The 16,378-nt window shown below is 41.9% G+C and overlaps 1 protein-coding gene across 2 annotated transcripts in view; it reads right to left on the bottom strand.

Annotated features, from left to right (window-relative positions):
• The window catches only part of HTT (huntingtin), a 110,726-nt gene that overhangs the window by 59,524 nt on the left and 34,824 nt on the right, over positions 1-16,378 (bottom strand). For both annotated transcript variants that reach the window (XM_083460660.1, XM_083460659.1), the window contains 14 exons: positions 16,039-16,179; positions 15,051-15,209; positions 14,857-14,954; positions 13,117-13,256; positions 12,898-12,961; positions 12,132-12,232; positions 10,519-10,665; positions 8,989-9,109; positions 8,727-8,803; positions 6,481-6,635; positions 4,151-4,353; positions 3,475-3,601; positions 1,692-1,819; positions 956-1,066 (listed from right to left, as the gene is read on the bottom strand). In XM_083460660.1, the coding sequence (XP_083316786.1) occupies positions 956-1,066; positions 1,692-1,819; positions 3,475-3,601; positions 4,151-4,353; positions 6,481-6,635; positions 8,727-8,803; positions 8,989-9,109; positions 10,519-10,665; positions 12,132-12,232; positions 12,898-12,961; positions 13,117-13,256; positions 14,857-14,954; positions 15,051-15,209; positions 16,039-16,179 (1,772 nt within the window). The remainder of the gene's footprint in view (positions 1-955; positions 1,067-1,691; positions 1,820-3,474; positions 3,602-4,150; positions 4,354-6,480; positions 6,636-8,726; positions 8,804-8,988; positions 9,110-10,518; positions 10,666-12,131; positions 12,233-12,897; positions 12,962-13,116; positions 13,257-14,856; positions 14,955-15,050; positions 15,210-16,038; positions 16,180-16,378) is intronic.

Genomic DNA, 16,378 nt, shown 5'->3' with positions numbered 1-16,378 from the left:
CCCTTGCACAAAGCACAAAGCACTGAGTGCAGGGCTGGCAAAGGTGCTTTCTGCAGGGACTGACAGCATCATCAGGTTCCCAATGGGGAAATTCCAGTCTCACAGCCCATTCAGGACGGTTAAATGCAACATCCATCAGATGATGAGCGTTGACTTCAACTCTGCTTTCTGCGGGGTCTGGCTGTGCAATCGAGTTCCCCATCTGTGTCTCTACTTGCCCCACAACAGATACCACACACGGGCCAAATTGTGAGTCATGGCTAGTTAAATTTGGGCCCCAGGCCAGAGATTCTCTACTCCTGGTATAAAAGCAGCTTCCTTTGTTCCTATGATTCAGAAATGGAAAGCAGTGCTATTTTTCATTTGCACCGCTGCTCTAATAGCACCTCCTCCAACTGCTCTGGAGAATGCTAAGGAACCTCTCCAGAGTTTCAAGGGTGGCTTATCATGCAACACACAAGGGCTGTGCCTGGAAACAGGGGACACATTGATCCCCAAATAGAATAGGCAGATCCAACAACGAGCAAATCGTAGCTTTGTTTACATATACTTAAGTTCAACTGACATCATTGTGGTGTATGTGTGCACACAAACACACACCTGGATTCTGTCAAAAATCATGGCCCATTGAACTACTTGACAAGCTTTGCATGTACACTGAGACTTCTGACTCATTTCATTCTTATAAGAGTCTGATAGGCTGCTTGTTAAGCCACTTTTGGGGATTTGAAAGTAGAAAGAAATGTAAAAAAATATTGGCATGGACGGAAGGGGTTGAAGGGGTTCTCAGGATAGGAGTCCAAATCCTTAAAGCCCCAATAGGGGCAGGAATTATTTAACAAAATACACCATCACATCCAGTCTGAGGATAACTTGTAAAATGATTAAGACTTGTTTCTCTAGTTGATGTAGTGACACAGTCATTAAAAAGCATTACAAGTAATTATTAACCCACTTTTCCAACATCTTGAAGAGTGGCAAGCTCTAAAATCTGAGAGAGGACATCCAAAGCAGACCGCAGAAATCCACCAAACTTTTCGTTGCTGTTCTGGAGATCCAGTGTAACCTTATCCACCGATACAAAATAATAATGAAAATAAATTAAGACCATAATAACAATTTAGCGAGCTTGTAAAACTCTGCAACCAGTTATCTGATAATACACCCCATCAAACTACTTATCAACAGACTACTAATAGGCAGGTATAGGACTGCTATCAAAAACAGAAGCTACTACAAAAAAATTAAGGAACTGAAGCATTTCCAAGCAGAAAGAAGGAGGAGTGGGAAAACTTTATCTGCTTAATTTTGTTGTATTTGTCTATTTTAAAGAAATAGAAACAAAGCTAGAAAAGTAAGAAAGGTGACATCCACACGGATGGAGGAGCTTCAGAATCTGGAAAACCATGGTCCTGAAAGCTAAGCAGGAAAAGGTTTGGAAATAAGGCTGTGCTTCATTTAATTTTGTGGATTAAATTTAATATGCTTCATTTAGGTATTCTGTATGTTGTTTTTATGCAGCAAGTGGGCTTAAGAAATGAAACAAAAAATGCTTCTCTAATGCTTGCTGCTAAGCTATGACTTGGAACCCTAAGAAAATATAATTTACAATATGAATTAACTCAGTAACATCAGAGCATGCAGACACACTATGTTTGGAAGATAGATTTAAGTGCAGGAGGAGATAGTACCTTATAGTTAGCATGGGTAGCTTTCAAAACATCATACAGCTTGAGATATGAAGGGAGGTGATAGAAGTTACCCAGTGTGGACGATTTGCTTGTTGGAACAGGACCCGAAGCATCAGTTTGCCTGGGAGCTTGTTAATGAAAAAAATATATATTTCTATTAGTGATAAACTCTTAGAACTGACCTCCAGAGATGACGGCGATTCTCTGTGTAATCACTTTGTGGATTAAATATATGTGCACTTCAAATATCTAAAGGGCTGTCCCATGGAAGATGGAGCAAGCTGATTTCCTCCTGATCTGAAGAGCAGGACTGCAACAAATTACTTCAATTTGCAATAAAGGAGATTGTGACTGAACCTTCTGACAGTAAGAGCTGTTTGTGGAACAGACTCCCTCAGACAGTGGTGGACTCTGGAGGCTTCTAAGCAGAGGTTGGATGACCATCAGCCATGGATGCCTTAGTGGAGATTCCTGCATTGCAGGGGGTTGGACTAGATGACATTTGGGGTCTCTTCCAACTTCACAATTCTATGATTCTAAGTGGGACTTGCATGCTCTTCACAGGACTGTTTTGGGGGGGATTCCGTTCTTTAGTTCCCCCCTTAGTTGCACTTCTGCAAACCACAGGGTTCTTTCAAGTACAGATGGGGCCATTTGGGCTGTATTTGGCCCAGCCGTTGGAGAACTGAAATGATCATTACCCAACCCAGTTAACCCGTCCTTATCCCACAGAAATCTGAAACTGCTATGGGCATGTAGTATTATTATGAATCTGTGATCAATTTCATTTTGCCTTTTCCCTATGCTCCTGTTTTTAAAGTACAGTGGTGCCTCACAAGACAAAAATAATCCGTTCCGCGAGTCTCTTCGTCTAGCGGTTTTTTCGTCTTGTGAAGCAACCCTATTAGCGGCTTAGCGCTATTAGCGGTTTAGCGGATTAGCGCTATTAGCGGCTTAACGGCTAAAAGGCTATTAGCGGCGTAGAAAAAGGGGGGGGGAGCGAAAAAAAATCAGAACACTCGCAAGACGTTTTCGTCTTGCGAAGCAAGCCCATAGGGAAATTCGTCTTGCAAAGCAGCTCAAAAACGGAAAACCCTTTCGTCTAGCGGGTTTTCCGTCTTGCGAGTCATTCGTCTTGCGGAGCACCACTGTATTATTAATTAAATCTGCATACTGCCCTTCATCCAAAGAAAACCATGGCAGTTCACAACAGAAAAATAAAAATGAGAAAACAAAACACGTAATAAAATAAAAACAAAAAAATAACTCCCCTCTCACAGTAAGCATATTCTGTGCAAATACAGACATCAAGCAGGGAGAGGTCCAACATGGTGTGAGCAGGGGTCTGTTTGTGTAAGGGGCTTTTCCTTCCTCTCTTTTGCACTCTGCAGACCCTTCTACACTCACCAAATTTCCACAGGGGGTGGGGACTCCACAAGGCTGATCACTTACATCATAAGTTTTTTTAAAAAAAAGAAGCGATGGTTTAATGTGACTTGCAAACCTGGCCTTTATATTTAACCATCTTAGAGCTGCTATGAGAAACCTAATAAACGAGCCAGCCTCATGGGTACCCATTATTCTGACTATAAAACAATTACAAGATTAGAAAGAAACAGCTTTGCCAGAAAACTCAACAAAAAGATACACAGTTTCCAAATATTGTACTATATAAGCAGAAATAGGACAGTGCGGGGGGGGGGGGGAGGAGAAACTGAATTGGAAAATACAAAAATTTTAATTGGCTATTCTATGTGTAGCTTGACAGACTCATCCTACCTACCTGGGCTGTTTTCACTACTCTTTTTAGGGCTCATTGGTACAGATGTCTGTTCAACAACATCTTTCTCTTTTCCCTTGCGCCGAATTGGACTCAGAGAAGGAGGATTTGTTAGAGATGGTAAGGTTGCCTTTAAAAAAGTAGAAAAAAATCAACAATGTTCCCAAAGAGCGCCATGCACATTAACAAAATGCTGCAGAAAAAGAAGGAACATGCCAATCTGTAATCTTCTTAGCATTAACCATTTTAGCATATAAATGGCATAAACTGCAAATCATTACATTTCAGATAAGCGTTTAAAAAACTTTAGAGCCTAATTCTATCAAATTCTTTTATAAAGAACAGATGAAACTCTTTCTGCATCTAACTGAACTATTTCTTTTAATTATGAAAAAAACATAAATAGTAGTGTTTAACTGAGACAATAGTAGTGTAATACCTTTAACTAAGAGCAACTACAATGCCATAAACAGTGACATCTGCTTCTCTGATGGGACTTTTCCTTACTCTCTCCCCACTCCCAGCCCTCCAAATTTGGCTCTGGATGGCCGAGTGACAACACTGGAATTTATTTAATTGCAATACTTTGTGACATTTCAGTTATTCCTAATGAAATGGGGAAAGCATATACTACTATTGCTGCTTAAGTATTTGGCAATATCACTAAAAAAAGCCATACCTTTATTGTTGAACCAGGAACAACATCATCCATTACATGAGCACAAATATTAACGACCTTCAGTAAATGGGAAAAAATTTGCTCTACCAAAACGACAAGAGTTCTGTCTGCTAGAGCTGGCCAAGGCTCCTCCTGTTTAGCGCCACCAGCGTTAGCATCCTCTTCAGTAGTCCAGGGGGTTTTCAAAGATTTTGAAGCACTAGCTGAAATCGTAACAAGCAGCAAATTCCTTAAGTTAATTATATATTAAAGAAGTCTTGAATATGTATTAGGTAAATGTTCCTTACCAGAGTTCACTCTATGTATCTATAGTGGCACCTCTGGTTGCGAACGGGATCCGTTCCGGAGGTCTGTTCGCAACATGAGCAGAACGCAACCCACGTCTGCGGGTCGCGATTCACCACTTTTGCGCATGTGCGAGTGGCGAAACCCGGAAGCAACCCTATCCAGTGCTTCCGGGTCGCCGCAGGAAGCAACCTGAAAACACTCAACCTGAAGCAAACGTAACAAGAGGTATGACTGTATCTATTACCTATCATCACACATGGGCTGTGTGTGTGTGTGTGAGAGAGAGAGAGAGAGAGAGAGAGAGAGAGAGAGAGACAGAGACACATGGTTGATAAATGAGTAAGCCTTCCTCTTTTTAGGGGAAGGACTGTAGCTCAATGGTAGAACACGTGCCTTGCATGCAGAAAGTTCTACGTTCAGTCACCATATCTCCAGGTACAGCAGGGTACCTGGAGAGCTGCTGCCAGTCAGTGTAGACAATACTGAGTAAAATGGACCAATTGTCTGACTCAGTATAAGGCAGCTTCAAATCACAGATGAGTTAGATCTTATTATGTACCCCACTTGGCGTTTTAAGCAACAGCACACACAGGCTGGTGGGCACAAGAGGTGGGGTGGGAGCTAGGAACAAGGTATAAATAGTGCCATCTTCACATTTTAATATAGCTATTTTTCCCTACCAATGATCAATGAAATTAGGGCAGTGTCACCCAGGGCACCTTACTCCCCAAAGACCTACACTGAAGCATATGTTGTAAAACGCAGGATGTTATCTGAATGCTTTATTTATTGAATAAATAAAATTAAAATATATGTGTTAAAAAAACACTTTTAATTGTGCTTGGAAATGGACCTGTAACTAGTATAAAAAAGGACCCCTGACAGTTAAGTCCAGTTGCGAACGACTCTGGGGTTGCGGCGCTCATCTCGCTTTACTGGCTGAGGGAGCTGATGGTTGTCCACAGACAGTTTTTCCAGGTCATGTGGCCAGAATGACTAAGCCGCTTCTGGTGAAACCAGAGCAGCGCACGGAAACGGCGTTTACCTTCATGCCGGAGCGGTACCTATTTATCTACTTGTGCTTTGACATGCTTTCGAACTGCTGGGTTGGCAGGAGCAGGGACCGAGTAACGGGAGCTCACTGTTCTCGCTGTTCTTCACCCCACTGCGGGGATTCAAACCGCCGACCTTCTGATTGGCAAGCCCTAGGCTCAGTGGTTTAGACCAGTGTTTCCCAACCTTTTTTGGGCAAAGGCACACTTGTTTCATGAAAAAAATCTCGAGGCACACCACCATTACAGCCCCGTGACGTCAGCGCGCAGCGTCATGCCGGGAGGGACGCACGAAAGTGTAAGTTTCAAATTTTTTCCCTCCCGGAGGGGGGGGAGGGCGAGCGGAGGCAGCGGCGAGCCCCGTTCCTCCCCATCCGCCCCATTCCATGCAAGGAGCGCGAACAGGTGTGAACAGGTGTGAGAAGGGGGTCAAACCTGCGGGTCGGCGTCGGGGAACCTCCAAGCTTTGGGGGGGGGGAGGAGGCAGCAAAGCGAGGCAGGAAGGAGAGCGCGGCTTGGCTGGCAGCCTCTCCTCGCCGCCGCCCCGCCTCTCGCCGCCCGACTCGCCCGCCTCCCTCCGGGGACGGCGCCCCAATTGAAAATTTGACTTTTAAAAAAAAAAAAAATCTTTCAAATTTTTTAATTTTTCCCACGGCACACCAGGCAACATCTCGCGGCACACTAGTGTGCCGCGGAACAGTGGTTGAAAAACACTGGTTTAGACCACAGTGCCACCTGTGTAACTAGTATATTCACTGCAAAAAGTGAATGTTTTCTATATCTGGTCTCAGGTTATAATCACACTACTGTATTCTGCCAAACATTAGTTTCTGAACAGTCTTCAAGGCAGTTTCATACACGAAACATTGCAACAGCCCAAAGAAGATGCTACCAGTGCATGGAAAAGGAAAGAATGAGAAGAGAGAACCTGAGTGACAGCAGTAAGCTGTTGATTAAGATTAAATCATCATTGCTGAACTTGCTTCCTACCTGCAAGCAGATTTCCAGCCAGTATTAAAGCATCTTGGTGTGCAGAAAGATCTAGTGGGAACCAAGCGGATGAAAGCAGGGACAGAACCAAACCAGCCATTCCAATAGTGCTACTCTTTTGAGAGTCTTCGGTAGGAGAACCCAGCAGAGTAAAACTGGAAGTTGAATTAAGAACAGTCAGTTTCCACAAAAGGCAATATACACTATAATGCATAATAAAATATAATATACAAAAGTTAGCACAAAAATGCAAATAAAATGTTCCTGCCTCACATCCTGGAATTTTAGCAAAAGTTTCCATAGTGGTCTGTAGTGTTCCCTGGCCTGAAGCAATGCAACTACGGGTGCAACACAAGTGAGCTCGTGTAAAATTATGAAGTGAACCTTCTAGCAACCTTATTCTTTAGCATTTGGGGAACTGAACAAAGGCTAAAGATGGAAATACACATCTGCAACTAAGTCCAAGAAGTCCAATGGGGCCTGGTAGATAGCATGAAGTTCCAACCAGGTTATGCTCCTATCTCTGTGTAGTTCCTTAGGCCTTCATCTGGGGCTTCCAGGCAAGATCAACTACTTATTCTGAAAAGCTGGCATCAATCATTAAATAAACTATCTTCCAAGGTTCCCACAGCAGCTTGTTCCAGAGGGATCCAACACACACACACACACACACACACACACACGACTAGACTGTATCTGGAATTGCTATTCTAGTTTGCTGTCTGAGAGAGAGAGGCAAGAAGCAAACTCCCACTCCTTCATCAGCCTACCTGGGACTGACTACAATTTGACGCATCCACATAAGAGTGTGGACCTGAAAGAGGGGAGACAACCACAAAAGGAGGGAGGGAGAGAAGGAATGTGGCTGTCGATATATCTGTACACCAATCTAGAAGGCCCATTCATGGTGAATTATCAACATTCTTGTCTCTGATTGGCACAGGATACATCCTCACGATGTGAGGTGCTGAAGCTAAGGTGATCTTTGGGAAGATGTGAAAAATAGAAAGCATCTGTCTTAAACCGATGTGAGCACATTCTATAAAACCAAGGGAAATGTCTGAAGTGTGAAGGTCATCTGACAAAAATTTGTGAACAGGACAACTGAAGTTGTCCTCTTAAGTGTGCAGTAATCTGTAACAGGGTGGATGGATACTGAGCCTCATAGGTGAGAGCAATACATGCCTTTATCCTCCTAGCAACGGTGAAGGAAGAGCCCCCCCCTTGCCCAAGGTCACAAGGGGAAAGGAAATAAAAAAGGAGTAAATGAAAAGTAAGGACACAGTCCTACTCTGGTATTTTTTAAGGACCCTCTTACACTCTGGCCTCTGCCAGTCCTTTTACAAAAGGGTACTGAGTTTTGGGGCAAAAATCAAGCAATATCTCTTAAATTGTTGGATAATTCTTTATAACACTGTTATTAATTAGCCTAGAAACCAGTAGTAAAGCTTATCACTGAAGTTTTGTTGTTGACAACAAAGAAAAACAAAAGTATTTACTATCAAATATTGGTAGCTTAAAAGCAATCTTCACTCTTGGATATCTAAATTTTGACTTTGACACTTTAAAACATGGCACAGAAATTTAAGATGATGCAAACTTCTATTAGTGAAGTATTCATGGCAGAGAAAGGATCCACCATCAGCAAGTATAATCTCCATAAGGAAACAGGCACAGAGAAAGATATAGACTAGGGATAGGGAACTTGTTCCCCTCTGGGTATTGTTGGACTACAACTCCCATAGTGACTGGGGCAGATATGAGTTCGAGACCAACATCTGGAGGGAGGGACACAGGCTCCCCATTCTTTGCACAGACATCAGTTATCTACTAAGAATTTTTTAAAGATCCCAACAAAAAATTAAAATCAACATTTCTGATCCGCTCTCTCTAGCAGGTTTTCATGCCTTTGATGAGAGCAGTAAGGAACTAAGTATCACACAAAAAGTAAGCTGTATAAAATGTTAACTTCTGAAAAGAAAATTATTCCACCTTATAGTCTAATACCACATATTCCTCTTCACTGGAAAAAGTTCTTGTTTCTCACACCTTTATACTTATTAAGTTAAACCATCTTTTAAAATTATCTGACTTTCTAGACCTCGATATGACAGCCTATCACGCTAATTTTGAAATTTCATTTTCATTAGGGTTCAATGGCAAATAAGCTAATAAGGCCGTATGACGGTCCTCTGTTTTTGTAAACATGAACTCTAGAGGCTTGCGTAGAGGAGGAAGAAACATACCTGCAGTGCCATCCTCCGCTCCAGGTGCAGACTGGAAATGATGTGGACAGAAGACACAAAGCTTCACAACAACCAAACTAAAATACCAAAACAGAAAATACATTTTTATCAATAACATGGGGAAATATGAAGCATGACACAGCATTCCCACCCTTAGCCTCCATTATGGATGCTTGAAATATCAATGCTTTATACACAGAAGATGTAAAAATCATCTGAATATATTTAGAAACCCAGCTGGTAAACTTCCAGACAAACTCACTGTTAGAGATCTTGTTGATGATGTTGTCAAGGCATGGGAAACTGCAGAAATAACTCTAGAAAGGTTATTTTCCATTGTGACATCTGTTGGACTTGGTAGTATATTATATCCTCTGTATGTTCTAAAACAAAAGCAATAAAGAAATAGGCGTTACTTTTTCCTTTAAAAGTTGAATAGTACCTTGTTGAATGAGGGAGGAATCGAATATAATTTGTGATCTTCACCGTCCCATGTGAGATCTGCCTGATGTATATTCCCAGAGTTGTTGGATTTTAATGACTGATTTTTCTATACAGTATTTTTTAGCAGTTCTTGTTTGTATCTGCAAGCTGCCACGAATCCCGTTAGGGAAAAAGGTGGGGGTATAAATAAATAACATCTTGCTCTCTCACAGATCACACACACAAACCTATATACGCCCCACACCTCCCTCTTTCTCTGTTCAAGTGCATCTCTCTCAAACAGACACACACAGAGAGTCCTAGCATTCCCCTTGCCGCCAAAATATCCCAAAAATATTTTTATACCCACGGGCACCAGGTTGGCAATCCCTTTCTCAAATATACCACGGGCACCAGGTTGGCAATCCCTTTCTCAAATATACTCAAAGGGTAAAAATACAAACCAAAAATTAATACCAGCTAGGAAGCTTGCTCAATGAGAGAATGGTTAACCCAAGTCTTGGAAATTGCAGAAATTGATAAATTAATGGATATTGCATGTAGGAGAAATGGATTAACTGTTTTAGTTTTGTTAACAGCTAAACATGCATCTTTTATTTATTATTGAGATACACAGTGTAACATCATGGTAAAGGTAAAGGTAAAGGTAAAGGGACCCCTGACCATTAGGTCCAGTTGTGACCGACTCTGGGGTTGCAGTGCTCATCTCACTTTACTGGCCGAGGGAGCCGGCATACGGCTTCCGGGTCATGTGGCCAGCATGACTAAGCCGCTTCTGGCGAACCAGAGCAGTGCACAGAAACGCCATTTACCTTCCCGCCAGAGCGGTACCTATTTATCTACTTGCACTTTGACATGCTTTCCAACTGCTGGGTTGGCAGGAGCTGGGACTGAGCAACGGGAGCTCACCCCGTTGCGGGGATTCGAACCGCGACCTTCTGATTGGCAAGTCCTGGGCTCTGTGATTTAACCCACAGCGCCACCCACGTCCCAGTAACATCATGGTATCGGAATGTAATTTGTTTCTGTAATTTTATTTTGGAAATTAAAAGTTTAAAAACAACACACACAAAAACGCACACACACACAAAAACAACAACACCTTCAAGCCTTAAGATGCAGGGTAAAACAAGTCCTTATTCCTGCAAATTTACCATGAACAACCTGCTTGCATCAATGAGACACTATTGCACAAATATCCTCGATCAAAAGCAGGAGAAGCTGCTACTGAGGGAGAAGTGAAAACTGTTTTGAATGCTGGAAAGAAATGGGGTCCAGCTGGTTATGCAGGAATTTGACTCAACATAGTTTTCTTGCCAAGCAATGAGACGATAAAGCGTAACTCTACCTGGTGATAGTGCTTACTGCAAAATGAGAAGCAGGCTGAGTTTCATGCATTAGCAGCTTTAGATAGACGCTACTCTGGTCCCTTGCCACAGCTACTACTGGATCAGCTTGCCCTTGGTCACAGCTATAGAACAGCTTTGGAACCAGCCTGAAACAAAGAGAACAGAAGGCCTCAATGAGGGTGAACTATGGAAAAATAGCGAAATTTAGATTATATGCAAGCTTCCTCGTCTTTAAGACTGAAGTGTGATATTCATTTAAAGCAACAGGCAAACACTACCTGTAAGCCTGAATAGGCTGGCTAACATGAAGAATCTTAAACGCTTCAGATTTTACTCGACATTACAAAACTTATTATGGCCAACATTTTTAATTCATTAAGGTATTTGGGTTATATGGACAAATCATATTCAAACATCTACTAATAAATGCACTGACGGAACATACAATATATTTTATAGAAAAAGCTGCTTAGATTAGTAGATCTATTAGTAAACTTCCACATCTGAGCTCCAACACAATCTCTCTAGCACAGAGGCTCTTCCTAATAGCCATGGCACTATCATTTCCTAGAATGTGAAATCACCAAAGAAATGAGGTGGTGATATGGAGTCAGAGGCCACTGAAAGTGAGCCGCAATTGTGAAGCCTCAGGTAAGATCTTCCTCCATTTATCTTTAAATCTGATCAATAAACTGGCGAGTGGCAAAATGAGCTGCAGCGTGCAAAAAAATGAGCATGTTTAGCGACCCTGTAGGAGAGCAGTATACAGGGACGCTCTGCAAGAAAGTAAACTAAATAAACTAAAAACAAGAAGAACTAAGGTTGCTAAGGCAAACAAATGGGTGGGGAGGGACAAAATATTTTTTAGGAGTATATGTGTATATATATATATATATATATATATATATATATATATATATATATACACACACACACACACACACACACACACACACATATACACACACACACACACACACACACACACACACACACACACACACACATTTGTAAGACTCAAATACATGGGATAAGTTGCTAAAACTAAGGAAAACTAGGGGAAATAAAGCAACGATAAAATGAGATCAAAAACTGAAAATTTATCTGAAGAAGCAGGAGAGCCAGGAGAAACAACTTGCTGAGTCAGGCAGGAGAAAAAACTGAGGAGGAAGTGCCTGTCTCCCCCAAGTCCTTGCTCCTGCCTGAGGTCATGTGAGAGGAAATGCCCAAGTCACTGTTCCCAGCATCCCATGAAATAAACTGAGTGGTTTTCATGGGCTAATGGAGTTCAAATATGGTTCTACCCCCAAGTCAAAGAAATCCACTTTTCAGTCCTCACAAGGGACTTGCAGTCTCTCTTTCCAAGACAAGGACTGCCAAACTATGTCCTGCAGCATCAAAATTCAGGAAACAGTCTTGCAGTCTGCCAAACCCAACAGAATAGTGCTATGTATCAATACTCTCTACTCTGGCAATTCCTTTACTGCATGCAAGTATCACACATAACATGAATGCTAAATTAATCCCCAATGACGGCATCAGAAAATTGCAAACAATGTTTTTAAAAGGCATATTAAGCAAATTTATTGTAATTATTTAATTTAACCAATACCTTATTAAAGCTGCAGCAGCAACGTGCCTCACTCTAGGGTCTTCATCTCCAAGCAGAGAAATGACTACATCATTGAGCATGCGTTCCTGAAGTTTTAAAAGCTATAGGAATTGGACAACAAATACATGTACGTTACAACTATTAGCAACAGTTTATTAACTACAAATTCCACATTGAAAAAGGTAAGAAAATTGATGGTATGGTAACTAGAGATCACGATGTGTCAAACAATGAAGACACAAATTCTAATTTCATCTTCAAAGACATCTCATTCATAGATAACCTTTTACACGAAGAATACATTGGAAATCCTATTCAAAAATATAAGTGCCTCTTTTCAGCGCTGGCCCACCAATGAGGTGGGGTGAAGCACCTGCCTCAGGCAGTGGAAGAGCAAGTGGTGGAACCCCACCCCACTGCTGCAGTGACCCCCTCTAGCCAGCAAGATGGAGGCATTCTGGTGCATGGCACTGCCATTTGTCTTCCTTGCCCTGGGCCCGAGAAGATGAGTGGCAATGCCTTCCACAGTGCCCCATCTCTGGCAGAGTTCAGTGAGAAAAGAGGCATTCTGATAGCAGGGGAAGCACAAGGTGAGTCAGCAGCAGATCTCCGTTTCGCCTCAGGTGGTGAAACAGGACAGGCTGCCCCTGTCTCTTTTTCATATGCATTAAAATCCATCTGCTTCAACATGGAATTAAATAGCTACTTTCTGTTAAGTAAACTTGACAACCATAAAAGTGAAGAGTTTAATAGAACAATTACTCACTCCGGTATAATGATGTGCACCTCTGTGCAGGTGGTTAGCTCCTCCTTCCAAAAAACTGATTAGCCTTAAATGAAAGATAGGGAAATATAGTACAAGAGATTGTTAAAAGTTGAGCAAAGCAAAGCAAAGCAAAGCCTTAAGGAGTAACAACTATAACTTAATTTTTAAAAGAAAAAATGTAATTAAAGCTGGGAACAAAATTCTGAAATAATAACTTACCGAAAATCTATCTCAGCAAGGGTTTCCAGTAGCTCAGTCCTAACCAGCCAATAGGAACTATTCCTCAGTGTAAGGAGGTCAACCATTAATTTTAAACCTAATGCACTATAGTTGCTACTGCACAAACTCATGATGCAATGCTAAGGAGGAAAGCAAAAAATTAATTGTTTTAAATAGTATAATTAGTACATAGTAGTAGTACATAGCTTTTAAACTTTATAAAAGCTTATAATCTTAGTATTTGCATAGTATTTTTGAACTGGACAATCTGCCTATTATGATAAATCTATCAATACAGCAACATCTAAATAAATAAAAGTTAAGTATTTATTACATTGAATAGGAAAACAAAGAAAGCCTCCCACAGCAAAAAAATAATAAAAATCACTAGTGCACTAAAGCAATCATGCAGATGAGCCATCAGAATCTGAAGGACTGTTGCACAGAAGAGGGCAAAGACTTGTCTGCTGACCAAGAGGGCAGGATTAGATCTAAAGGTCTTAAATCAGACATAGGCAAACTCCAGCCCGCCAATGTTTGGGACTACAATTCCCATCATCCCTAGCTAACAGGATCAGTGGTCAGGGATTATGGAAATTGTAGTCCCAAACACCTGGAGGGCCAGAGTTTGCCTATGAATGTCTTAAATCAGTGTTTCCCAACCGATGTTCCGCGGCACACTACTGTGCCGTGAGACATTGGCTGGTGTGCCGTGGGAGGGAGGCGGGCGAGTCGGGCGGTGAGAGGCGGCGGCGGCGAGGATCCGCGTCGAGCCGGGGGCGGCTCCACGGTGGTGGTGCCGAGCGGCGGGGCAGCGTGTGCAAAAGGGAGGAGCGCGAGACAGCGGAGGAGGAGGAGGCGGGCATGTCCGGGCAGCAGCAGCAACAACAGCAGCAGCAACTCCCGGCGACGGCTCCTCAAGCCCCGCCGCCGCCCCCTCCTCAGCCCGCTATCGCCGCCACCACCACAACAGCCGCCGCCGCCTCAGTTGCCGCCGTCCCTCAGTCCCTCGCTCTGCTGCCTCCTCCCACCCCCAAAGCTTGGAGGTTCCCCGGCAAGGGGGAGGAAAAAACCGTCACTTTCGTGCGTCCCTCCCGGCGTGACGCTGCGCGCTGACGTCACGGGGCGGGGCTTTAATGTTGGTGTGCCGCGAGATTTTTTTGCAGTAAACAGGTGTGCCGTTGCCCAAAAAAGTTTGGGAAACACTGTCTTAAATTATAGGAAGGTTAAGTGTTGCTGACAATTAGAAGAAACATCTTGACAGTAAGAGCAGTAGGACAGCAGGGGGCCCGTTGACCCCGCAGGGACACACAACCAGGAAGCAAAGGTACACAAACAGAAGGCGTGGAGAAAAGAAGAAAAGCTCAAGCTCCTGGAATATTATATTGGAGGGGGATTGGGGGACGGGGAGTGGGGAGGAAAAGCAGGGAAAGGGCACTGCCTGGCTCTAGCAGTTTATCTGCTCTGCAACACCACAGGAGCACACCATAGGAGCCTTATACCATGTGAGACTATTTGACAATGGAATCCTGCGTCACCCCACAGAACCATGAGTTGATCAGCAGTCCAAGGTGCAAAAGGTCTATCAATTTGTGCTGCAGAAAGTGGTTGTGGAAAAAAGCATCTTTGTTTACTGCTGGCTGCTTCGTAACTGTATTTGTGAATCCCTGCCTCTGCAACAAGACCATAGAGATGTGCTCTTCTTTTCAAATCGTATATTTTTGAGAGATTTCTGCTTACCCGAACAGCTGTACAAGCCAGTTTGCATGTGACAGAGGACTCATCTTTCAGAGTCCTTTGCAATAAGGGTATACAGTCTACTATTGAAAAGCTGTTTCCTGGGAATAAGAAAAAACAAAGACAATGAATGAATGAAACTATTGAAAGCATTTTATGGTATAAATTCTGATTCTACAAATTAACCTGGTTATTACCTGTTGAAGCTCTTATGTTTGCTAGCCAATTTTCCACATCAAAGCGAGATTTACTGAGAATGGAATAAACGATTGTTCCACATAAAATGGCAGTTGCTCCTCTAATCTGGGGATCGCCATGATCAATATAATTCACAATATCCTTTATATACTGTTCTTCTAGAAAAATAAATTAGGTACAGATAATAAAGAACTCTGTCTTGGTTTATAGGCTTTCTGTTTCTTGCCATTTTCCACAGTGCTGAAATAAGCTTTTAGACTTTTCTAAAGGAAGGCTCAAATTATATATCAGATATAAAATCCATGAAAACAATAAATCAAAGGAATGGATAATAAAGACAAAGGAGAAAATGCTCTTTAGTATTAGACTTCCATTTTTTTGTTACAGGTAAATATGTCTGTAGTTGATTATATTTTTTAATTAACAGAATCAAAACTTAGATCTCCAGCTTTGAAATTCCACTGACTTTGGCAAAACGTCAAACACCTAGGATGTGTACAGTACTTCCAAACAATTTATAAAGTTGGAACTAAGCATGAAGCAACAATTCTCCAACATTATCTGGGAACAGCCAAAATTACGTGAAGGTAAGAAGAGAATTCCCATGTTGCCACCGCAAAAAGCATATCCCAGTTTCCTAACCTTTACTGGAAGTGCCAAGGGGCTGTCAAGATAGTCATTGTGATTTATAGCCAAACAGGAATTGCTGTTATTCCTCAAAGTATGACATAGTAATTCTTAGTTTACACATGAGGAAGGAATTATTTCAATATGTATTTCTGGGTGCTGAAGCAGAGTGGCTTCTTTAATTTCTTGATTTCATGTTTCTTTATTCATTCCTTCCCTGTCAGCAGGCAATGCCCCAACTATGGACAGATGACTGTTTCACTACAGACAAGATATCTGATAAATTTCAAAATAGTCAGAAATAAAAATGTTTTATTTTTTCACAAGAATACAAACAAGACAATATGAAATTCAACATACCACACTCTTCTTTGGTGGCTTCAAAAGGCATTTTATAGAGTTTGCTGAAGAAAGCTTCAGGATGGAGTGCGACAGCTGCTCCTACACAACTCACTGCTAAGGCTTTTACGCTGACTCTTACATCTTTATCAGGAACCAGTGCTAAAGAAAAGATAATTGTACCTGACTATACATTTAATGAAATAAAATTCATTTAATTGCATAACACAAAACACCCACACTTTCAGTTTGTAATAGTTTCACCTGGATATAGCAGTAACGAGAAGCCATTATACAAAGTATAGGAAGTAATATTTAAAATATTATGAAGTCAAGCTATGTAGTTAAATAGGGTAAAGTA

Source organism: Podarcis liolepis (assembly GCF_965112155.1).
Source record: "Podarcis liolepis genome assembly, chromosome: 9".
NCBI lineage: Eukaryota > Metazoa > Chordata > Lepidosauria > Squamata > Lacertidae > Podarcis > Podarcis liolepis.
Note: the sequence above shows the minus strand (reverse complement) of the source record. Positions and strands in the feature narration are given on the sequence as shown.